Genomic DNA, 26161 nt, shown 5'->3' on the forward strand with positions numbered 1-26161 from the left:
GAGTTGCAGCTATTCTTGACTTCAGTATATCAACAAATCCCAAACCTAAACTAAACTATAACTTATTTGAAAGACATGTTCTGTGTTTATCACAGAATCCTGGAAAACACTACAGCCGATACCATTTGTTGAAGTCTGCAATGCTCCTGGGGCTTACTCTGAATATTGAACCAAATTCTCTGGGTTTTTATCAAGCCTAGTCCTTAAAACAGACAGTAATTATTGTTTGGTGATTTTAATATTCACGTGGACATTGGTAATTAGAGCCTGCTGTGTTTATTTCAATATTAGACTCAGTCGGTCTCAGTCAATGTGGACATCATCCCACTCATTGTTTTAACCACACCTTTGATCAATATTGAATATATTATCCATCCACACAATCCTAATCTATCGGACCATCATTTAATAACCTTTGATATCCTATAACCTACTATGTGCCATTAATTAAAAACTCATTTTCTAGATCTGAAGCTTCTGTAGCTTAATCTAAAGAAACAATTCCATTGACATTAAACCATGCCTCAATATAACAGGTGAGTCCTTTGAAAACTTTTCTTACTCTATGAAGTGGTTATTCTTTCTACCCCATGTCCAAAGAAAAATGTCAGAATATTACTCAGAAATTCAAATTTTACTTTTGAGTGTTTGTATTCTGTTCCGGATAAACCAGTTGACAGTGTGTGTTCATCAATAACAGCTCAAGGCAGACAGAAGCAGCATGTTGTCTTTATTTCTGTTGCTATAGCTTCACCAAGTCAGCATTCATGATACAGAGACATACTGGGAAGCTTCAACACTTAGTACTGGAACAAACAACAATGAGGCAGAGGACTGAAACAAAGTCAGATAAACTGAAACATATCAGGAAACAATGGTTTATGGCACTCATTTTGAATTTACACTCTTAATAATATTGCTTTTAAAAACAGGTGAAAACTCCATCTGTCATTGTTGTTATAACATATTCTATGTTCACTGCATTTAAATATCAAATATATTCCTTTACTGATGTATTTACGTTATTGCTAACATTGCACATACCTAACATTAAAGATATATTACTTTGATAATAGCTTTGTTCAAAAGTACAAATTTCACAGAAAATAACAGTCCACGTTTGGCAGGATATACTAGGGACAGAGTCAGCGTCAGGACATGCACGAGGATTCCATAAGGGGGCCGGGGAAGGTAGGCGGGGCTTAAGCAGGGTCTTCCAAAAGATGAGAGATGCAGGAGGAGCTGTCACTCACGCCTCATACAGCCTGTCACACATGCATTCTTCACGGCTATTTTAGACATCAGGTGCAATCCATTATTCATATTTGAGTTCTTATTAAAGCTAGACTACAATACTCCGATCCATAAATAGGAGCTTGACATGCCAACAGATACAATTTGCTGAGTCCGCCACCAGCCAATCAGCACTGATTCAGTACCCTCCAGTGTTCAAATAAAAATAGCTTGACAGACAGGTACAGTAGTCATATTACACACACGCACACACACACACACGCGCACACACACACACAGCGTTATATTAAGAGTGGTAGACATAGATTAGATGAATTATACACGACTACAAATGTATATGTATTTCACATTCAGCAAATGATAATGCTAATTTGCTACCGCAGTCCTCCGAGATGAGATCTCAGAAGGTAGAGCTGATCCTGTAACCAGAATGTTGGCGGTTCGTTCCCAGTCTCCCCGACACCGCGCGTCGAAGTGCCCTTGGGCAAGATACTGAACCCCCCCCCAGTGTGTGAGAGATGTGTGATAGAGATAGAGCTGCACATTGATGCACCGTATGAATGGTGAATGTGTGATTGGCAACAACAACAAAAAAAGCACCGTAAAGCACTTGGAGTGGTCACCAAGACAGGAAAAGCGCTATGTAACCATTAGACCATTTAACATGTAACACCACAGAAATGTATGAAGTGGATTATTGTGTTCTTACAAGGCTATAACTTATGTGTACAACGTATGGATTTAATGTGAACAATTAAAGTAAATCAGGTTATATATAAACTATATAACCGCACACGGATCAATTGCACCGTTATTATCTTGTGCAAAAATATCTTTTTGGAACCAGTTTCCGGACTTTGATGCTCCGTAGTAATCAAGGGCCCAGAAACGAAGACTTTCTGAATGTCAGGTTTAATGTTTTGTACCGCGTTTGGCATGTTCTTCATTAATTTTGCACAGCTTTCTATACACAACTGTATATGATTGTTAAATGAAAGCTGACACTGTCGAAACCAATGCGATAGAGATAAATAGCCTGTGTTCTTCGTTGTAAAGTAAAAAACCTTTAGGCCCTTCTGTGAGGTAAAACATATAAAAACCTCCAATCAGACCCAAAATGAAGCAGGGTGTAGTAAAATTACATTTTTGTTCAATTAGAATTCTTTCTACATATACCGGTGCCACAGTGTAAGCTGCGACTCACTTACAGGTTTGTGTGGAAAAGTTATGCAATGTATTTCCCCGACTGTCCTTTCATCTTTCAATCCCGTCACAGCCACTCCCTCTGCCCCATCCATCTTCCCCCTCTCTCCCCTCCTTTTCGGTTTCTTTCTCCTCGCTTGGTCTCGATACCCTTTCCCCTTCTATTTTCCGTCCATCCATTGTGTCCTGTTAGCTGGCAGGCCAGAGGCTGAGCCAGCACTCTGTCACATTATCGTGCCGCTGAGTGAATTACTGCGTCTCCATTAGACGAACGAGAAAGCAGGAGTATGGAGCGAGATGGGAGAAGGGACAGGGACATTGCACGGGGGGGGGGGGGGAGTGATGCAACGGAGAGATAGAGGAGTAAAGAAATGAGAGGGAGAAAGAAACGTTTGATACTGGAATAAGAAATATATGGGAGGGGGGGGGGGTTTAAAGAAGGGAAGGACATCTGACACAAGAGTGGGAGATGGGATGAAAGAAGGACGGTAGGAAAGACGGGAGGAGGGTGGGTGGAGGTTTATTATTATTATGAAGATGAAAAAGGACAGCCAAAGTGAAGAGGGACATTAAAGCGGTGGAGGAAGGAGAGGCAGAAACCAGGGCAAGGGGCCTAACGACAGGGTGGTGATAGAGCGAGAGCAGCGACTGCAGGAAGAGGAGAGGAGTGTGGTGGTAGTGGGTGGAAAGATAAAAGGGAAGAGAGGAAAGATGTAGGAAGGTTAATTCCCCTTTGTGAGATTTAAGGGGGGGAATTAACAGAATATGGAAGGAGACATTTCTAAGACTGAGGTCGTGCAATTAGATTTGAAAACCCTGAAAGTTTTGATTGTTCATAGATACATTTTTTTCAGCTCTGCCTAAATGAGATACGTTTTTATTTGTATTGCCAAACATAGGTGTCTAAATGCTGTCGACTGTTTACTCCAAACTAAATACTCATACAATTTGGCCGGGGACATAATGAATTCATTGTCGATTGAATTATATTGAGGCTAAAACGGTTGATTTGTTAAAATATCACAAACATAACACTAGTATAAAGTAAACCTGGAATAGTTTACATGTTTGATATTGTAATACAAGGACATATTATTACAGATGGACACACATTATATAAGTATATTGGAATTATTTGAGAGATGCAATGTATTCTTTTGACGCGACATTCTTAATGCTAACAACAAATGGCACAGAAGGAAAAGGTTTTTTTTTTAAATCCTCCATAGAATAGCTCTGAAGCAAAACCATGCGACTCACATATGATGGAGATGTTCCAATGTTTTCCGATGTTGTAGACAAAATGATGACCTGATTAATTTGGAATCAATCATTCAAAAATATCTAGCCCTGTATAAGAAGCTTTGTTTTTGTATAAATCAGTGGGTGAGTTTACTGCCTTACTTTTGAGCAAAGCGAGTTTAGAGAAAAACTACTTATTATATTCTCCACATTTTAAAAACCTTTTGAACTCATGCACTCACTCCCCCCTTTGGATTGGTGTAGCATATAGATATATTTAGATATATATTAGACATTTTCAGTTCCTCTGCTTACCCCCTTTTGTCCCATTTCTGCCAATCGTTGCTGATATGCTGATAAGACAGAGACTTAGGCGGTAGATATGGCACTACTGATAGAAACAAGGCGAAGGAGTGCAATACATTTTCCATTCAATTTACAGTTCCCTTTTCTAATGCAATGTGGATTAGGTATAGCCATCATTTGGACTGAACCTACAGCAGAAATGGACAGATCGAAGTTATAAACTTACATGTCCCATCAATGTATTTTAAAGTGGTTTTCCAATACTATGCAGAGTTTAGTGAGTTTTGATGTTACTATTAAGGATATTCTTACTGCCCCAGAAGACCCAGATGCAACCCAGGTCTGGATTGCCATACAAGAACAAGAACAGGACTAAATTAAAACAGGTCACGAGATTACCATGAAGACAAGTGAAATTTAACCAGCAGTTAAGTAATGTCATGGGCCTTTTGAGATGTTGATAACTGAATAGACACTGGGAGGCTTCCAAGCAGCACACATGCACGCACACACACAAACACGCACACACACAAACACGCACACACACAGCTATTTGCAGCTATTTGCAAAGCTACCATTGTTAGGACAGTGCATCGACTTTCATTCATTGTGGACAGCCTCAACAACCACACACACACACACATACGAGGTAATGACATATCTTTGACATTTACATTTGTACCTCCATGCAGATGACAAGTGCCCTCATAATCATAATTTCCATTAAAACACACAAACTCAGAAAAAAAACACATATATAAATAGTATAAATAAAATATAAGGTCTTCAACGCAACAGAATACAATAAAATAAAAAATTAAAATGAATGAAATTAGATTTCACTGAGGGGCTATTGGAGAAATTGGCCATGACCTGGTTTACAGCTTCCCCCCCCTCCCTGTCATTCTCTCCTCTCTCTCTCTCTCTGCTGAAGCTCTCAGAGGTCAGTGCAGCGCTCCTGCTTGCTGTAGTGGTCAAACTGGCTCTTCCAGTGCATCATGTAGGAGGACCAGCGGTGAAATTCCACTTTCCACTGACGCTCTGCCTCGTCGATGTTGTCTAGGAAGAGAAACACAGAGTCACCAAAGAGGGGTTATTAGTTGAGCTTACACTGACCTAATACTGTTTTACGATAAGCTTCCTAAGGCACAGGTTATTTGTGTTTGGATCGGCTCCAACCTTCAACATGGTGGGTTTCACTTAGATGTTCTGAAGGGGAGAGGCCAGGGAGGAGAGCAGTGTGAGGGTATGTTTGCACGAGAACGGGAAATGGCAACTTTTGATCCAGACCGAGATGGACTCCAGCTTCCTCCCACAGCCCAAAGACTTACAGGTTGGGGTTAGCTTAATTAGATACTCTGAATTGACCCTGGATGTGACGGAGTGAAGTGTTGTTTTGTAAGATAGGCCAGGGTGTACCCCGCTTCTTGCCCAATGTCAGCTGGGATTGGCTCCAGCCCCCCCCCCCCCCCCCCCCCCCGCAACCCTCAAAGGACAAGCGGTGTAGATCATATGGACGGATAGATGTTTGTGTCAACCCTTTATTTATGATTTAGCCCTTATCATTAAAATAAGAACCTTTCAGAGACACCAAACAGGTTGTGTGACTGTGCTGGTAAGAAAATGACTATTGGAGAATTATATTCAGTACAAATTTCCCATGTTGTGTTTTTTACCGGTGATGTTCAGGAGGCGTGGCAGAAAGCGGTTCCAGAAGGCACACATCTGGTTCCTCAGACCTTTGTGGATCTTCAACGGCTCAGTGTTGAGTCCCACATGTTTCTGCTCGCTGACAGTGAACAGAGGCCAGCGCTTCCTGGTGTCTAACAGCCCATCGTGGTTCACATTTGGATTTCTGACACAGGAGGAGAACGAAGGGGGAGATCAAAGAGATGCAGTTAGAACAAGGAGACATATTGCAATCTATCAAATTGAATAATAAAATATTTTCAATTTATCATCGGCAGGCTTATTCAACAGCCCTACAACCATACGATGTCAGTGCAAGCAAATTCTTGGTTCATGGTTCAGTTCAACCTTGATACAACTATATTTTTGTATGCATTACTATTGATATTAATATGAATTGAATGTTATTGTTTAATATGTTACAAACATATACTAGCTTATTCCACATTCTGATTTCAAATACAGTTTAGTAAATTGTTTGTAATTTAATATTGACTACTGTGACATCAGCGCTTTGTTTTAACTGGAGAATTATAGACCAACTAAGACAAAAGCAAAAATATGGTTTCCCCCCCAATTTTCCCCGTTTGAGAGCAGGCAATTTTATTCATCATCACTCCATCTGGCATTCTATTGGTAGGGGAATTTTGACAGACTTGTTGCACCCAAAAAAACAACAGAAAGCAGAGGAGTAATCCCAGAGCAGACTTTCACACGCACACAGAGGCGGCGTGAGCGTGAGGAGAATAACTAAAGCTGGAGGACAGGAAATCTAAGCACAGACAAGGTGTATTTGAGTGTGAGCACAGGGTTTTGAGTGAGAACATTACACAATCTGAACATGAAATCAATAAGTCCTGCTCTCAAACTGTTGCATGTGAGTAACAAGCACATCCACCCGCTCGTGGTCAGTACCAGAGGATCTCCTGCTGTGTTCTCACATTATTTTAAAGAATTTTTACTAGTGGGCCGGACAGAGAAACTCCGGACAAAGTCTCACTGAGACATTTGCGTTCTCACAAACAGCCCCTCCAGAGATTCTCCAGAGTTCAGTGCATGGCTGAAAGCAGTTATATAGTAAATTAATTCCATTTCTTTTTTTTTTAACTACTACACAATTTAGAGACAATCTTTGATGGAGCTTGTTTGAATGCACCTCTCAACACTTCCTCACCTTCCACTGAAATTCCTTCTTCAATTTCAGTGTCAAAGGAATGTCTTCATTGTAGATATCTCCATAATTTCAGTGTTTCTTCTAAAATGGACCCTTTCCCCCTTTTGGTCCATATATTATTTTCCACCCAGCCTGGCCTGAGGTCGACGTCGGCCCAGATTTAACTCTATGTGTTTCTGTATCTCATGTGGGCAGCATAATAGTATTCTCTGAGATTAGAAAACAATTCTGTCTCACCCAGTTCGTGCAAAGTTGGCCCAGTATCTCATCATGCGTCGGCTCAGTTTCTCCTCATCTACAGTATAGTTGAGCCTCTTCTCTAGCGGTAGGCCAAAGACAAATTCAATCTCATAGCCATGGATTACGCCCATCCACTCGGGCCAGGCAAGGTTGGATGCTCTGTGGTCGAAAAGATAGAGGTACACCCCTCCTTGAGGAGCAGGTAGAGAAAAAGATTAGTGTTTAAGTTTACAGTAATGTGAAATCGCTGTAGATATCAGTAAAAGGGCCTCCCCTCAGTAAATCACATATATGTTAATGCCATACATGTATAAATAAGAAAATACAATTACCTGCAGCAAATGCATATTCAAAATGGTAATGCACTTTTATTTAATGAACTTAAAAACAGAAAAATTGTAATTGTGTCAAATATGTACTTCGCCAGGGTTGCCTTTTGTCAAGACGTGGCTTTGGTGAGGAGAGTGTCCAGCTTGGAAACCTTAGAATTGCCTCCCTGCTTTTTTTGTGGACAACGTGGTTTTGTTGGCTTCATGAACTCCAGTGCACACCGAGGTGCTCTGCAGCCGAGTGTGAAGCAGTTGGGATGGGGAATCACCACCTTCAAGTCCGAGGACATGGTTATCTGTCGAAAAAAACAGTAGACTGCTCTCTCTGGGCTGGGCATGATTTGGTGCCCCAAGTAAAAGAGTTTCTCTGGGTCTCGTTCAGAAGTGAGGGGAAGATGGGGCACAATGTGGACAGGTGGGGAAATGAGACGTCAGCAGTAACGTGGTGAAGAGGGAGCTGAGCCATAAGGCAAAGCTTTTGATACACCAGTCAATCTTTTCTCCGTCTAGTGGCTGGGCTCACACCACCTCCACAGGCGGCAATCATGGTGTGATCATCGTTATTTTATTTAGTGTGGTCTATTTTGTGCATTTCCTGTTAACTGAAAAAACTTAACACAGAAAGCAATACAAAATGTGCTATTCATCATGTCTGCTGGTTCACACTACACCCATCTTCCATGTTTGCACATTGTCTGATGGTTGAAAACCCAGTGTCCCGTCTGCCCCCTTTTGCTTAGAATTGAGATCACGACTCTCTCTCTCTCACAAAGTTTATTTTTAAATAAACGTTAACTGCACTCAGTGACCTGCAACAAAAAATATAATGTCTGTGTTTTCAGGCAGCAAGAATTTCCCATGACGTTTTTCTCTGCCTGAACAACTTGGCTTTCGCAGTCTACATGTTATAATTATAACAGCAACCGGGATGCGAGAGCCTCGCTTGCAGCTTTCCTTCTTATTTTATTTTATATTATTTAATTAATTTGATTCCCCTGATGTCAGATTACTGACAATAACAGGTCTGCGGAACCCGTTTTAAATGTTTACTAACAGAAAAGTTATGCAGTAATAATTTTTTCAATCTCCAACTCAGTGGTCTTGCCTCATTTTGTGTGGAGAACACACACACACACACACATATATATATAAAGGGTCCTCATGATCTTTGCTGCCTCTGGCCCTATCCACTGTGCTGATGCTGGCAATAGGGTCCTCATTGTTGTGCTGGGCCCCCGACACCTGGCTCTCTCCCTGGAACTGACCCTTCCACCACTCTCAATGACCCTGGACAGTCTGTCTCCTAGAATAGAAATAACGTGTCACAACACTTAGTCTTGTTGTTCAACACAACAAGACTAATGTCTAAATATGAGAAGGCTTGAGATTGGATATCTTTTCTTCACTGGTTATTTACAGTAGCAGTAGAGAAGCAACACCCATTAACCGAGCTAAAGCCAATAATATGTGAGATTCTGTTTTCCTAAAGAAGAGGATCTCTTACCATTTGCTGTCAATGTGTAAAAGTCCACAACATCATGAAGCCAGACAGTGAACATATATAACAGCCTTTGGTGTAATTTGGTCTTTTTTCAATTAATTAAGACAAAATTTAACAGAAAATGCACCATGGCAGCCATTTTAAATGCAGTAAAAAGAAAATTATGCACTTAGAACCTAATTGTTTTGGATAAGAAAATCTTACATATTACTGAAATATTACTACATTATCATCTACAAAAGATCACGTATTTTGGTATGAAAACCTTGATTTTTTTAATGTAACCAAGCATTCTGTATCATGAATAAACATTTGACATTTATATTTATATATATATATATATATACACAGTATATATACGGGGGTGACTCTCTGGAGGGGGGTTACGGACCCCTCTGTCCCCCCAAAGGAAACCTGGCTCTGGTTCCAAATGTGTTGTTTTGGTCCACTGGACCCAATGGTAACTAAAGTGTGGAAATTGTAGGTGCTGTTTACCTAGAGGGTGTGTCTATGTTTTGGAGACAGCAGTTAGGTGGTGTGAGTCAAAATTAGGTAAATAGGAGAAAAACGTAACAAATAACTCCACGCTTACTAGAATCAGGGGAGTTGTTGTACTACGCCCCTGTCACAGTTTAGCATCTGTTGCGTTCTGCTGTTACAGTAGAGGAAACAAACGGAATGTAAAGAGGGATTGAAATAGCAACACATGGCGCTTTGCAGTTCCATAGTGAGTGGTAGGATTGAGAGACCCAGTGTCTACGGATTCTAGTATGGCCGAAAACATTCAGCAAGATACAGTAGTACTGCAAAGAAAGCCAACAAGCTATAACCAAAATAAACTCACAGAAATCAGAAACAACAAACAGCTCCTTCCCTCCCATACACCCCCCTGACCATGGTGTAACCATGTCCCCCATTCGACTGGTCTCTGGACTATCTATATGCCAGCTGTGGACTGGAGGGTAATGCAGGGTAATGGAAATGAAAGCTGACTCCTCAGATGTCACAAAGCTGCATCCTCATGACTCCAAAAGCTCTTCCTTCCCACACCGACATTGAAGTCGGTAAAGATATGTTAAGACCATCCATTGTAAGACAAAGTCCCAAGTCTGGTGAAGGATGTGTTCACGTTTGTGTAAGCAATGAATCCTGACGACAAAAGACTGTGGTGGTTCTTCAAGTTTGGGCTTAGCTTGTAAGGTCCAGATTGCTCTGTCAAGCAGGAGCTTCTCCTCTAAGTTGAGTACCTTCTGGAGGAGAGTCGATGCAAATTCAGTAGGTGAGGTACATTTCTGGTCCCCCAGTAAGCCCACCAGCCGTATGGTTTTCATCACATTTGGCTTGGAGATTGCGACATCTGATTGGTGGGACTTACATAAGTGTAAGCAAATAAATGAATGGATGGATGGACATAACCCTTGTATGTTTATTGTTGATTAATATGGTAATACCCTTTAAAAAAAATGTTAAATAAAAAATAATACCGGCCGATTAGCTGATTGAGAGCACAGCGCCAATTGAACTGTACTAGAAGTCGCTTGCAGGATTCACCATGTCTCCACTCATGAAGCTGCAGAGTGAAACCACATCTCTCTACTGGTGACAGCTGTGGTAAATGGAACACACAATCATATACTGTATCTTACCTTGTAGGTTTGCTCCACTGTTCACCACCCCGGATCCAGCTGCTCCCATGTTAGCCTTAAGCGCATTGTGCTGGGCATAGGAGCGAGCAAAGTGGGCCAGTGGGCAGATGACGTTGTGGTCGCCCACGATGTCGTCCATGGCATCGCGATTCTTGAACCCATTATTCTCATCCATCCAGTCAGTATACTGCAGCACTACTGCCTCCAGGCCGATGTCATTAGCATGTGGTACGCTGAGCTTGACACCTGGCAGAAAGAAGTTAAAGGTGAAATGTACTTTTTTTTTTATTAGACATATCTGTGGTTGTGATTTATTTGATTATCTCTCACATCAGCAGAAACATCACGGAGAACTGTTTAAACAAATAATTATATGAACAATTAAAAGATTTTGTGACTGTTTTGGGGTAATTTCATGTGATAATAGCTGATTATTTAGGTCAAAAGTCAAACTAAAGTAAACTTTAAAATAGCATAACATGTTTTTCATATTTGTAATTTTACTAAAGAACTGAAAGGTCTTCGCTGCACCCGATACTATCACATGGATCATTGACGCGAAACTATGTCTCACATGCAAACAATGTGACAACGATTTCAGAAGCTACATTGCTCTATGTTGTGACAGAAGGGCCCAATCTATGCCCCTTTTTAAAAGAGTTACTTACATAAGAATTACTTAATTCATATCCATTATATCTAGCTGATTGACTGAGCTTCACCTTCCATGAAGTCCTCTCTGGAGATGAGGCTCTCGTTGTCCTTGCTGAAGCCCGGTGCTCCGTACAGCAGGAAGTAGGATCCCTCATCCTGGTTGACCCCAAGGAGGATTTGAGTGTCTTTAAAGTTGCCTGAGCTGAGCATGGCCTCAGGAGTGTCAGGCAGAACATCACCATCCACAACAGGCACAAATGAAAACCGGAAGAGGGCTGACCATGGCAGAACCTGTTTAGAAGAGAATGACAAACCCAAATGTGCCACTGAGTTGATCTGGGTGACTGTGACATGATGTGCAAACACACAGAAGACCGAATGTTATGACTGAAAATGGGTAGTTTCTAGGGGCTTCACAGACTACTTGATTAGTCAACTAGTTGAGGGCCTCACTATGCCAGTAAAAAAGTACAGAATGTCGACACCTGCCCAGAGAAGGCAAGAATCACCCAATCCTGCATGATGAGCAACCCGCTGGTGTGGTGGGCATGCAACTAGATGCAATTCTCCTGTCTGGTGAAGCTAGCCAAAAGCTCCCTGGCTATCCCGGCCACCGGTACACCAAGAAGGAGGATTTTCTCCCCTGGTCGGGAACATGATTACCTGGCAGCGTATAAGCTTACATCTAGCTCACGAGGATGCTCTTATGCCAAACTGCTTGGCATAAAGCTGGGACAGCGGCACATTGGTTAATGTTCTACTTTCTATTCAGCTCTGTCTACTGTGTTTCTCATATCAGTCTTGACTTGCACTACCCCAGCGCATAGTTCTGGACAGGCATCCCTGCTGATACCGTGTTCGAGGAAAAAGATATTTGCTAACTGCCAAAAAACATGAGGATGAGAAGAAGAAGATGCTGTAAGTCAGAGCCAAAGGTTTGAGGATGAACATGTCGGTGTAGGTAGGTGTTTGTAGAGCTGCAAATGTAGCTGACTGGCTACTGACAATCAGCATTACCTGCCACTCCTGGTCGATGAGTTCCTGTGGAGTTTTACCCCGCAGGCAGTCCACCAACTCAGTGTCATTGCCTCCATTACAGCCAACCAATTTCGCCAGCAGAGTGGCCCGTCTGCGGGCCTCAGCAGGGGTGACTGAGGCCCAGGGGCAGTTGGGGACCCCGCTCTGAAGGATGGCGCGAGTGAAGGTAGACCGGCTGTCTGGAGACAGGAGGTGGAATCCTACTGAAGCACCACCAGCACTTTCTCCAAATATAGTAACCTGTTCAACAAGAAAAAAAGAGTGCAAATAGAAAGAACAGGATCAATTACTTTCTTGATTCGAAACAGAAAAGGCTAGGATAGATACAGTTGAGAGACGTGAAGGATAAACTAGAATTACTGCCTTCCATTTGTACAACTCTGACAAGATAAGATAAGGCAGCAAATGATTTGAGGTCAATTTGAATTTTGACCATCGAAAAATGTAATCAGTTCATGAATCACTTCATAAGTCCTTGTGAGACTGTGCAAAAGTTGAAGAAATTCCTTCACCATGTTTGGGAGCTATCACATCTAAAAGAATGGGAAAGACAGATGGCCATATGGACGCACAACCCGAAAACATAAAGCCTCTGGCTACAGCTGTCGCTGGCTCCAAGGCATAATATAAGAGTGAGAAATTCACCTGTTTCGGGTTTCCACCAAAAAAATGGATGTTGTCTTGTACCCACTGCAGTGCCAGTCTTTGGTCCAGCAGACCCACATTGCCAGGAGCCTCAGATGAACCATGCAGGGCTAGGAAGCCAAAGGCTCCAATTCGGTAGTTCATGGAGACCACAATGACTGTCTCACTGTGAGCTAGGTAACGACCATCATACACGTCCAGTGAAGAAGAGCCACTGTAGAACCCTGGGAATGTTAAATATCAGAGTAAAGTGATTAATTTGATCATATGCTCAACAATGCACAGAGCCTTTGTTGTCTAAAAAAAAATGTCACCAGGGTTTAAATATTCCAATGAAACTGTTTTTAGGAGCTTCAGAGCATCAGGGAACTCTTTAAAAAGGTATAAGATTAACTCTCCTATTGTGATCAGTCAAATTTGACCTGCTTTTGAAATCTAGATGTGCGAAACATACCATTGATTTGTGTCTGATGAAATGACATACTCATCAAGGGCAAACTGAACATAATAAAGCAAATGATCAGAAAGTTACTTCTGTGGTGCTATTTGTTAAATTTGACCCAGAAGTTATTGTTGGTTGTCAGAAATACACTTGAGAAATACATAGTAAATGTTGCCCAGCCATCAAAGAAGACCAAAATACTTTCCTGTTCTGTTCATCATAAATACAATGGATACATTGGGACTATTTTTAAACTAAAAAGGATTTCTACATTGTAGATTAAATGTTGTTTTAGGAATAGAAAGGATATTATAGTATAAATAATGAGTAGCAAAACCCTTTTTGAGTGCTTCTTGATGACCTTAATGACCCGCAAACACAATGGATGTAAACCATTTTCAACACAAAAGGGAATTAAGTGGTACTTTCATAGTGTGACTTTTCGAAAACTACAAATTGATTTCTTCAACTTCAACTTGTATTGTCACAGGTGCTCAGTTTTTTTTGCACAAACAATACCTTCATATGACCACTGCAGTGGTGGTACAGTGGTGAGAGACGACTGCATTGTTCTTCATTGTATATAATATATTGGGATATGATACTGAATTAAAATTAAGTTTGAACAATTTAAACAGGTAATGGGAAATTTGAATTTCGAATAGCCATACTGGAAGAATGAGTAGAAAGACCCTGAAACTGAAAGTTGTGATCACATACCTCCTCCGTAGATCCACACCATTACAGTAAGATTGTGTGGTCTGGGTGAGGTAGGCACCCAGACATTGAGATACAGACAGTCCTCGCTCATGTCCCTGTTGGGGTTCCACATTTCAGTGCCCTGGAAGGCCAGGGAACGATGTGTCCACCATCTGGTAGCACGCATTGGGGTAAGCATTGGCCTCGTGTATCCCTGTCCATGGACGTTTTGGTTCAGCGCGACGGAAACGGCGCTTTCCTACTGGTGGCTCTGCAAAGGGGATGCCCAGGAAAGCAGTGACGAAGCTTCGGTCCGGCACTTGCATGCGGGTTCCACGGACTCGGCCGGTACGTGTCTGGACGATGAAGTCTGCCTCGCTTTGGGTGGAGCAGGCAGGGATGAGGAGAGACAGGAGGAAGATTGGGGCTATGGGGAGAAGAGCGAAGGCCCGCATGATGGAGGAAAACACGGTTTCTGTGGCTGGAGCAGTAGTAATGTTTCCCTCTCCGGTCAAGGAGGGCAGGGTCTGCTCTGCTTCCCCTTAGATCTACATACAGAAAGATAGAAGGGGGGGAGAGAGAGAGATAATGTGATTATAGATAGGAGAGTGATGGAGAACAGACTGAAAGAGGGTAGGGATAAATCAGATGAGTAACGGGCACAGAGGAAGTCTGGAAGTGTAGATTCAAAAAATGTGTTCAGACAGACAAATCCAACCAAAATGATATTTGTTCATGTGTAATATTTCTAACGCATCCTTAAACCCATATTGAAAGAAAAAACATTCAAAGCAAATCTTTAAACTCTGCCTGAGGTTATTCAAAAAAGGTTTCCATCCAAGATGTGTGAATCAATCTTAAATGTTCAAAATAAGCATCCTCTGGAGTATATGAAAATCTGCCAAGGCTAAGGCCAGGGAACCTATACACTGAAGGACACCCTGGTAGGGGTTCACATGTCCTTAAACAGAGTGTCCTAGAAATGAAGTCCTACAAGTGCCGAGGCCTGTGATGTCAATTGTTCTAACTACATTGCTGATGAAGACCATGAGGTATGGTTGGAAAATTAAAAAAAAGAAGCTAGCAAGTAGAACTTAGATTTTGTGACAGAGCAAATGATTTTATAATTCTATTTAATTTTTGAATATGAGAGTTCAAGTAGGAACTCAAAATTAAATGTTTTTTTGTAATTGGAATCTTTTTTAGTGACCTATGATGCCTAGTTTGTCTAAAAGACTAATATTCAAACTAATATAATAGGACAAAGGTGTTTCAGACGGGGGTTGGATGTCACTTGAAGAGAACAAATCACTGATAATAATAAATGGATGTTCCCGGGTCAAATTCATCAAGATGGTATCAGATGTGAAAATTGCAAAAAAGCTCATCAAAACAGAATAATCAGTCATATGCAGTGAAATGTTATGTCATGTTAAAAATAATCAATACATTTGATTTACGTATTACATCATGCAATTCTCAACGCATGGAACATTTGTTTTTAACTATAATTTGTTTGAACAAAAGAATGAATTATTCTGAAATATGATATGGTAATACGTTATAATAATACCAAAAACAAATGTAAATGGAGAACTGAACAGCCTTCCTTAAGTTGAGTGTTTGTCAGGATATTTAAATAGCTGATCAGTCGAAAACCTACAGAGAATGAAGACATGAACGAGTGTACGCGGGCTGTGAGATCCCATGATAAACTTATTAAATATTCAACACTACACAAAGACAACAGCAGTCTGACATAATCATTCAGCAAAGATGAACAGTTCTTGACAAAAAAATAATACAAACACATACATCTTACTGCTCCTGCTTATGGTAAATGGTCTGTGTTCATACAGCACTTTCTAATGTTGATTGAAAGCACTTTATAGTACAGTTTTGCTATTCACACACTCATTCATACATTGCATCCATGTGCAGCCCTTTCACTGTCCCACATCACTCACACGCTGTCTGGGGCAAATTGGGGTTCAGTGTCTTGCCAAAGGACACTTCGGCAAAAGGAATGGAGGGGCCAGGGATCCGACCACAGGTTTCTTTGGTTAGCGAACAACAAATATAACTGTGGTGTGCACTTTAAAGTTATTTGTGATCTGCCAGTGAACAGAGAGAAAAAAAAAGAAAAATAACTGTGTTCAAAAGACCAGTACCATTTGGATGATTCCACATTCCCCCCTTTAGAGTGGTACGTCACGTTTCAGCTCGTCCACCCAACCCTACTAATCGGCTCTAATCATCCACACCCGATCACGCCAGTTGAGCCAGTATGCCTTGATATGGAATGTCAGATAGAGGAAAATATCCGGACATTGGTTATAGCAAACGCATTTACCCTAGCTTAAGGCATGGCTTGAGCTCGTGGATGTTAATATAAGGTCATATTTCATGGTTGAGCTCTGAGAGCATTCAACTAATACAAACATAGCCTTTAATGCAACATTGTCTTCTCCTGCAATGACATGCCATGCCACTCACATTGTTGCCTGTCAGGACTTATTTCATTTGCTATGCTCATGTGAATCATGTGTGGATTTTGGCTGTTTTTCACACTGTGATATTTTGTCTTTGCTCAATTTTACAATCACTGTTAAATACCAAACTATAATATTGTGAAAGTAATTTATAATGCAAAAGAAATCTGAAGGTGAAGCTTCCTGTTGACATGAGCCAGGTTAATGAACATGTGTATGTGACTGAATTTCATTATTTAAATATTAACTGAAGATCTCTTAGGGCAACCCTGAATAAACCCACTAATGGCATGGCCACTTCCTGTACATATACCATCAGTGACCTTCTCCAATGAAGGGGAGACGAATGACTGAACTTTGAGCGCACAATGAATGAAAAGCTACAGACATTGTGAAATAATTGTGCGATTGGTTTTAGTTTAAGCAGTTTATAAACAGAATTTAACTTAATGAGGTGACGTTGTTCAGTTTTCTCAAGGCTGAAACGTGCTCATTGCCAATTGAGCTGCCTCCCTCTGTTGGGCCCACACTGATTTGCATAGAAGTGCAAAGTATAGGATTTATCACCAGAAATGCATCACATGAGGTGATTTAGAAAACTAGAAATGTACTTGAGATGCTGTGACCGTGCTAAATTTAGTTTTTAATATTCAATATGTTCTACATTGTTAAAATGTGCAATTATCAAGTTTTAACTTTTAAGCACAGGTTAACACAAGGGACAATGGGTTTTAAATTGATTGGTCTTTGATTGATTAGTCTGTTCATGATCTATCATCCTTTAGACAGTCAAAACCAAAACCTCAAGAGTTACAATAAACCAGAGAAAAGCAGCAGCTCTCACATTGGAGAAGCTGTAATCATCTCCATTGACTTATGGTATGTCGACACAGTGGGAAGACTTGCACAAAAATAAGCAGAGCTGGGGATAATAGTGTTTAAAAAACAAAATGCCTGGATACACGTTCTTATAAAGCAACTGGATATTCATCAGACATCCACCAGTCAGGCATCTAGTCCTATTTTACTCAATGTCACTATTTTAAGTATGCTGCCTATTAAAATAGGCAGGAAATGGCTGTGGATATGTGGTAATACTAATAATGTGAGACATTTAAATAAAGAAGGCCGTATGATGAACTGGCCAACATTGTCATTGTAAGTCATTGTTCGCCTGAGTGAAGGAACTCTGTATGTGAGGGAGAGAAAGGGTGACATCATAAAAATAGATCTTCTACGTACAACTGGGCTCTTCAGAAATAGCACAAAAACACACACACACACACACAGACACACAACACAACGCTGCCCCCTATCCCTTACAGGACCTCAAAGCTAACTCTGTCACTATGACAACAATATATTGCAAAACATAAACACTAACCTTTAACCTGACAGGTGGGAGACATCTGAACATGTGCAGTTAGTTTTAATTTGGTTTCACATGAGCATCTGACTTTTAAGGAAGACATCAGTGCTAACTTAACAGGTCGTAGCACCATGGCTACTGAGCTTATAGCTACTGAACAACATAAACAATAAGTGTTTATCTAACCACCTTTTTAGGTGAAGTAAAGAAACATGGATATTGGATATTGTAACAGATACTTTGCATGGGTTATCCATATAACCCATGCCCAAGGTCATGAATAGTTGACCTTGGGGATAAATAGTTGTTGTTGAGCAAACCTAGTTTATCTGGGCATGTTTGTCTCTGCACCACCCCACAACTTAATGATGTAGAAGAATGTAATACAGTAGATCTGTCATGAGGCATTTATTTTTATACTGTTCTTTTTCCAGCTATGAGAATCTACATCAACTCCAATGATGGCGATACCTTTTTCAAATCAAGCAGTGGGATTTCCAGTGGAAGAGACCAACAAGTCATTGTATTGAAAAATTGTAATATTGGTTTTTTAATATGTTTTCTTGCCAATAAAAAGTTTCTTTCTGTCTTTCTTTCTTTTTGTATCCTGTTTTTTTTTTTGTACGAGTATTGTTATTTATAAAACAGTCTCTGGTTATACTTTACAAAGATGATTCTTCCCCCAAGTATATATGATCTTTTTGTACATAAAAGTATGCAATTTCACATGAAGTTAACCATTGTATAACCACATCTGTGTAACACAAAGTTGGAAAAAGCTATAGTATTGTAATATTATGTTTGTTTCCGCAGCTTACACTCCATGAGAATTGTAGAGGAGGACATGGAGGAGGCTGTTTTAAATGACCTTGAACCGCCTGTAATTAGTATTTCCTAATGTAACATTTTAATATTTAGCATTCTCTACATTATTTAAAAAGGTAGGAGTATGTGTTAACACAAATGTCTGAGTGAGAGCCTAAACAGATTCTACGACTTTCTCTGCTTGGCCCACCTAGTCTAAAATCAAAAGAAAGTCCGGAGGAGTCAATGTGAGAACACAGCAGGTGATCCTCTGGAGGAATGCCACAAGGCATTCCACAATCATATTCTGGTGTACACATGCAAGCACCACGCATTCAGTCCCCTGGTTTATGAAGCAGGAGTGCTTGAGTCTCGATAACAACTTCCACCAAAACAGACCATCAAGCAAAGAAATCAATGGTTTACATTTGAAATACTCCCACATTTTTAGTCAATGTTTTGTATGCAAATAATATTGTACATGCACAAACACTGTTTAAAGGATATTGATTGGTTAAAATGTGATTTCAGCTTCAGAGGGCTATACAAAAGGAATGCCTTCATCCAGATGACCCCAGAAGGCTAACAAGTTAGGAGACGTGTTTTTAACCTTTCTTGTGACAATAAACCCTGTAATTCATATTCATACTAGGATTGCTTTTACAAAATTGCAAAATAAGTATTATATTAATTAGTAATCCAACTGTTTTCAACAGGACCACTATTCCATGCAGTTGTTGATGTGGAATGATCCAGATGGGAGGTCACCATGCATCCTAGAAAAGCACAGCTGGATCATGGTGCCTCTCAGGCACACTAACTTGTGTAATTAAATGTGTATTTGTACAAAATGAATACAGTAAATCTGTTGAATTTCTTTTTATTGTTGCACTTTTCATTATCAAATATTTATAAAGAACAGTAGTAGTAATAGAAAAACAATTACATTAAATAACAAATACATATAAATGCCTTCATTTTATCCACAAATGTTTGATGCCTTGATGATGTACATGAAGGTGGCTACTTTATGACCAGGTATGAAACCTGTGCACTGTCCCTTTGGATCCTCCAACCACAGCAGCTGGGGATGACAAGATGGTTTCTTTGGCCTAAGAGCCATGTTGCATATAACAAAATTCTGCATAACAGTAGTTATAACCCTGTAGTCATCCCCAGGCTCTCTGATATGGCCTAATACGTGACGTCCTCTAAATACTACCTGCGAAATACATCAAAAAACCTTCCTCAAGGTAATACTTGGAGAAGTGCGGTAGTCGACTCACACCCTTTTCAGATCCTGGCCACAGCATTTCTCCTCCCGGTCTTTAAGTATGTCCCTACAGTTGCCATGGTACATCATGGTCCCCCTGGCACCCCAGCGAAAGGTGGGTCACCTTGCCTGCACTGCATCATCAAAGCATCTAAAGTAACCCTGGCTGCTTAGTTGGCTGTGCTCCTCCAGACTCATCTCTTGACTAAGTCTCTGAAGACATAAACAAAGGAAAAAACACAGATAAGGCTGTAATGTTTTTTTACTGAGCATATCAAAAACTATAATCTAATCCTATAGAGTATTCATATAATTATTCAGTGGTGTCACTGATGTTTTAACGCGATGACTCACGCGCACCACACACACCTACATTACACAACAGTACTCAGTGAGATGCAAACACCAAGCTGCGGTACAAACACCACTTTGTGTCAAATCGGTCTTGTTGATATCATGCACCCCACATAGGATTATAATAAATATTTGCTGTATAAACACAAACCTGTGTTGCTTCAGTTCAGTTTGCAGTGCTTCAATCTCTCCTCTTCCTCCCTGCAGCTGCTGCTTCGGGAGCTCTCCCTCACCTCACCCTCTGCCCCTGCCCGCCTCTCTGTCCTCCTCCTCCTCCTCCTCCTCCTCCTCTCCCTCATCCTCTTCCTCTACACTCTGTGCAGCTCAGTCTGTAAATGGAGAAAACATACGTATCCTGCTGGCACCGTCTCACTGTTGTCTGACTAAACAAGTCCAATTAAATGTCCAATTAAATGTCTTGTTACTTTAGCTTGCAAAATGTGAGAGAACACTGCTTGATCCTGACACAGGAAGGCCACCATAATGGTAACGGTCGTGAAGTTTACAATATAAACTTCACCACTAGATGCCACTTAATCCTACACCTTTAACCTCTGCAAGAGTGCAAATTAGCTTATTTCCCTAATCTTGACATTATTTTACCTTCAAAGGTATCAGTAGTTGCCCTACATGTAATAACTTCTGAAGCTGTGCCCCAGAAAAGGAGGATCAGGTAAATACAGAAACAGACGGGGAGAAGGTGGGAAGAGGATGAGAGCAGAGTAAGACACTGACTAGAGGGGATGTGACGGGGAGGGGGAAAGTGTGTCACTTCTTAAATTAGCCTGAGGATTTGTGGATGAAGTTCACAGGAGGATTGTTTCACTGGGGGTGGAGCAAGTTGTGTTTCTCAGGATAAGTCACTCTACAGAAAATAGATGAATAGTAATTTTCTGGAAATTGGTCTCCAGTGCTGAAAACATGTAAATTCAGATCGATCTTTAAAATCAGCCAGGGCGAGGGATTCATTGAACGTAAGAGGCAGTGCTACACGCAGGTTGCTTTATTGTTTAAGCCCTCCTATTTGTTCAGATTCTGTCTCCTGGGGCAAGTCTTTATATGCAAAAATACATATATACTTACACACACATGGTGCGATCAGAGCAATGTGGTATGATTGACACAGTGACTGGTTTTTTTAACAATAGTGCAGTGGTTAGGCTAGTAGCTAATAGTTGTTAAGAAGCAACGGAAGCTGTCTCTATGTAGTCTGTGATTATCTTATATGCCATGAATATGGTAAACTCTTAAAATCGTATATCTATTGTCGGAGACAAACCGGCCTCTCCCGTCTCTCTCGAAAGTGATACCTGCAGACAGTATCACAGCAGCACTCCAACAATTTTGATGAAAACAGCAGGGATATTGGTCGGCTGTGGCATCAGTTGCAACCACTAGTTAGCACAAGTAATAAGTAAGTTGTAAGTAAGTGTAATAGCTGTAAGTGCTGCCACTTGTTGCAGTCTATCTAATTTAGTTATTATACCTAATACCTCAGCATTCATATGCCGCTGTTAATGGAGTTTAACCAAAGTTTTAGCTTCGTCCGGACAAAGATCCCACTCTGGATCAAAACATGTTTAATTCACTCGCTGTGGCACAGAGTGGTATAAGTGTGCAGGCTTTGTCTCTGCAAACACCCAGCCATCGTCCTGTGCTGTAATCTGTGCCAACTTGCAGCTGAATGCTGTGGTGCTAGCTGACATGCTAGTCCTTCTGTCACCTTGTCAGGCTTCAGAGAGTCCTCACCCACGCCATAAGTTTCCAGTTCATCCCCTAGTGGGTTCCCACCTATTGTCTCCAGTCCTGCCTCCTGAGTTAGTGTGCCAGTGCCATCACCCTCTGGCTGAGAGACCTTGTCTTCATCTTGTCTGTTCTCCTGGCTACCTCCAGATGGGCCTCTTGCTCAGTCTGCACAACCAGACTCCAATCCTGCTTCAGGGGAGATCGAGCATTTGTCATCAGCCTCCTATTTGCCCCACAGGGTGATCCAGCTTTCCTGTAAGCCTCCGGCTTGCCCTTCAGAGAAGTTGCACCTTCATCTGTGCCTTCACCAACGCTGTCCACAGCAGTCCTGTATTAGCCCTCACCCTCTGCAATGGTCCTGTTTTCATCTCTGTCTTCGACAACACCCTCCTGACCATTGGACTGTTGTAGATGGTGGAGAAGAAGCTCTTTTGAACTGATTTGTATCCAAAATGATTTTCTTTCCATTACTACTGCAGTGCCGTACACAGAACCCCAAAAAGGAGGAGAAGCTGCCATTGTCGGGAATGTGCTGCTGACGTGCTCAAAGTCACTTACAATAATGAGTCCCAGCCACCGCTGCGAAAGAGCACCGGTCGGCTGTTTATTCAAAGTCTATTAATATCGAACGTATCACATGTCCACATCGCACCAAATTTGACACTACACTTCCTTGTGCCCTTAATACACATGCCAAACTACAAATATACAAACAGACATAGATTTCTGAGAGATAACGCGCAGCCCCACGTTGCAAGGATCCGAACACAATTCCTGGAAGCTGAAAACACCCCAGTTGCATTGCCTGCATACGCACCACACACACGTCACCTATTGAGCACGTTTGGGAGCTTTGGATCGACGTGTACCAAAGTGGGCTCCAATTCCTGCCAATATCTAGCAACTCCATCAATTAACCGATCAACTCTACGCGAAGGAGATGTGGCTCACTGCGTGTAGAAAATGGTGGTCATTCCAGATACTGACTGGTTTTCTGCCACCGCTGCCCTCCCAAAAAAAGACCCTATGTGAGACTGTAGTTTGTTGCTTAATAAAAGGTCTTTCTTCAAGATAAACTGGATATTTTAGAGTGGCCTGTTATTGCGACCAGTCAAAGGCACATCTGTGCGATAATCATGCCTAATAATCAGCATCGGATTTGAAAAAATTTGAGAATAAGATTTGAGAGAAATAAATCTTTTACTTTTACATCTTTTTTCTTCAATTTATGAAAAATGGGAACGAAAACAAAAGGGTTGCATCCACATTTGTGTTGAGTGCAGTGACCACAATTTACTGAAGGTGTAAATGAGCGCAGACAGACTGATCCTCTGTGCACATCTAACCCACACACACTAAGCACCCAAGCCAGGACAGTTTATATACACATGTATCTTCAGTCCCACATTGCTGCCTGAAATACTCACTAATCAAATGAGGTGAAAAAACAGCCCTTAACCGATTCTTGCCATTTGACTTATATTCACTAAAACACTGAAACCTTCTTTAAATTAAAGTATGCATTTATGAACCATTCTTAAACATTTACATCCTCAGCAAACCGGCAACACTGATAATACTTTGGCAGTCATTCCACTGAGAATGCAGATGAGGAATGTACACTGCCAACTGCCAAAAATGAATTTTCTTGTAACTTACAGAAGTATCAAATTCTGGCCGCATTGAGCTCGGGAAGGGCGTGAAAAAATGACTTTGTTTAAACCATAAAAGACACAAATACATCACTTGCTAGCTGCGCTTCAGCTTTTCCATCCCTTTGACTTCAGCCAACATGCAGCATCCTTGAAAAGCACGACAGTTATGCAATATGAGAACACAAGAGACTGTGGAGAAGACATCTCATCTGCAACCACACACGGAGCGGTTTACCTGAGAGATTCAACAGAACGCAAGATAACACTGCTTCTGTGATGAGATCAGTGTTGACATGACACATGATATGCAACTCAACATGTACCATATGCCTCCGATACTGTTAATAATGTCACTCATTTAAATATATTTGTGCATTTAATAATGCTGAGTCAGTCAGTGCAATTAACCATTTGGCTCATGATGCAAAACACACCATATTCCTAGACGTGGATTATGAGGGAGTCTTCCCAACATCTGTGATTTCAGTATTTAACCATCACAAACTTCACAGGTTTTTCACAGGGTTATGGATACCGAATGCTGCGTGTGTGTGTCTGTGTGAAGGGGACGTAGAGACAGAGAAAGCCCCTCTTACCGCTTCACTCCGTGTACACGTTTATTTGCAGCATGTATATTCCCTCGAGAGAGAGAGAGAGAGAGAGAGAGAGAGAGAGAGAGAGAGAGAGAGAGAGAGAGAGAGAGAGAGAGAGAGAGCAGCGTCAATCAAATCAATACAATTTCAATAAAAACCCAAATGTTACGCGGTTGTATTCGTGCCGAAAGTACACACTGCCTGTGTCAAATCTAAAAATCCAGTCCAACCGTATCCAGGAGCAAGGGAGACGTGCTAACAAGCAGGGGGAACCTGGAATTGCCTGGATGTGAAAGGGAGTTCGGCCTGACGCTCTGCCATGTTGGAGAAAAAGCACGCAGCCCACAATAGGCTGAGCGGAGAAACAGCTTGTAACCATGGCTATTGGTTCGCTGCCGTGCAGCAACGATTCATGGGGCATCGCACCGTCACCCTCGCGGAGATCTGTGGCGGTTTAATGACTGTGCGATGCGTGGATCTGATGCAGGGTGGAGGGTGGCGAACGCAGACTGGCGTTTGCTGAAATCCACGCTTTTATTCCGCGTTAACAAATGAATTCCATAGCAGCTATGCGTTTTCGCATGCCACCGGCTGCCGACACGGGATCGGCACCAGTGGGTCTCACCTGACTGCCCCTGCAAAGGCAAAGCCGGACCGACGAGCTGCAGACCTCGCGCCTCCCTTACCTCGCTGTGTTGGCGTCCGCGGACCAAAAACGACACGGGACCGGAGTCCGCGGCTGAGCTGAAAGGGTTCCCCGCGAAGAGGAGGTGTCCGGACCGGCTGTCAAAGACGAAATGTCGGTAATGCCTCCTCCTCCGAGCAGCGGCGGCTCTCTTCAGCACTCATTCAGCCAGACCGTTAGGCAGTGACGGTAGGGGGAGACTGCCGCTAATAAGTACTGCATGTAAACATAGTACAAGGCAGGAGTCTCGCGAGAACACGCCTGGTCGAGTCTGCTGTCAGACGGAGTAGGTCTGTTCCAGTTGGACCGGTCTGACTGCGGCTGCAGGGGCGGAGGAGGAGGAGGAGGAGGGAAAAAAGGCTGATGTCAAGTCACTATTTAACTCAACAACGACCGATTCCCAGGTCTTTTGACTCCTCAGTTGAAATCCAAGCACTTTTCTTTTATTGATGAAAACATACAGGACAACGTGTTGAGGTGCATGGGGTTAAATACACACATGTAATGTCAGAGACACGCTGCAAAAGAGCGAGCTTGTTTCTTTATGTTTCTTTGACTTGGAAATACTGTCAACCAATAAACCAATGTGTCGAATTTATATTTCTTGTTTCTTGCTGTTTTTATTGGAGTTTTAAAAGGCTGTCTCTGACCTATGCCAAATGATTCAGGCATATATGTGTACATACATGTTCCTCCATAAAAAAATACAACCCCATTACTTATTTTTACAACAACCTCCTGAAACTGTAACGTTGAGTGGCCATCTGCAATAAATAGCTAACAGAAGGAGACCAATTAGGCTGCATTTCATTCTCTTAAACAGCCCATAATGGATCTGAACTGCTCAGAATAAAAACAGAAGACGGGTCATGCATGTCGGTGAAGAACTCAGTGAAGCGTTGTATCATCACAGAGGTAGTTCCCAGGTGCTGCAGCTGGAGAAGAACAGGTGTGTTGGACTTAATGCAGCGCTGACTTAACAGGATGCACTCTGGTCCTAACACAATGCAGCGCTGGTTAGAAATTTTGTCAGACTTCACCCAGCACCGCAAAATATCACCAGGTCACATGACCTTAAAACATCGCAGGGGGCGAAGCCAGCTCAAGTCAGACCGTGCAGTTGCTCTC

At 41.7% G+C, this 26161-nt stretch overlaps 1 protein-coding gene across 1 annotated transcript; it reads right to left on the minus strand.

Moving 5' to 3' along the window:
* Window positions 1–713: 713 nt before the first annotated feature.
* On the minus strand, window positions 714–25319 carry ache (acetylcholinesterase). Its single transcript, XM_034615309.1, is given in 10 exon segments — window positions 714–5064; window positions 5682–5860; window positions 7106–7298; window positions 10585–10830; window positions 11307–11529; window positions 12256–12516; window positions 12922–13145; window positions 14084–14210; window positions 14212–14610; window positions 25035–25319. Coding segments are annotated over 9 exon segments (1881 nt in total). The 5' UTR covers window positions 14518–14610; window positions 25035–25319; the 3' UTR covers window positions 714–4942.
* Window positions 25320–26161: the final 842 nt, after the last annotated feature.

The sequence above is a fragment of the Hippoglossus hippoglossus genome, chromosome 18, assembly GCF_009819705.1.
Source record: "Hippoglossus hippoglossus isolate fHipHip1 chromosome 18, fHipHip1.pri, whole genome shotgun sequence".
Taxonomy (NCBI): domain Eukaryota; kingdom Metazoa; phylum Chordata; class Actinopteri; order Pleuronectiformes; family Pleuronectidae; genus Hippoglossus; species Hippoglossus hippoglossus.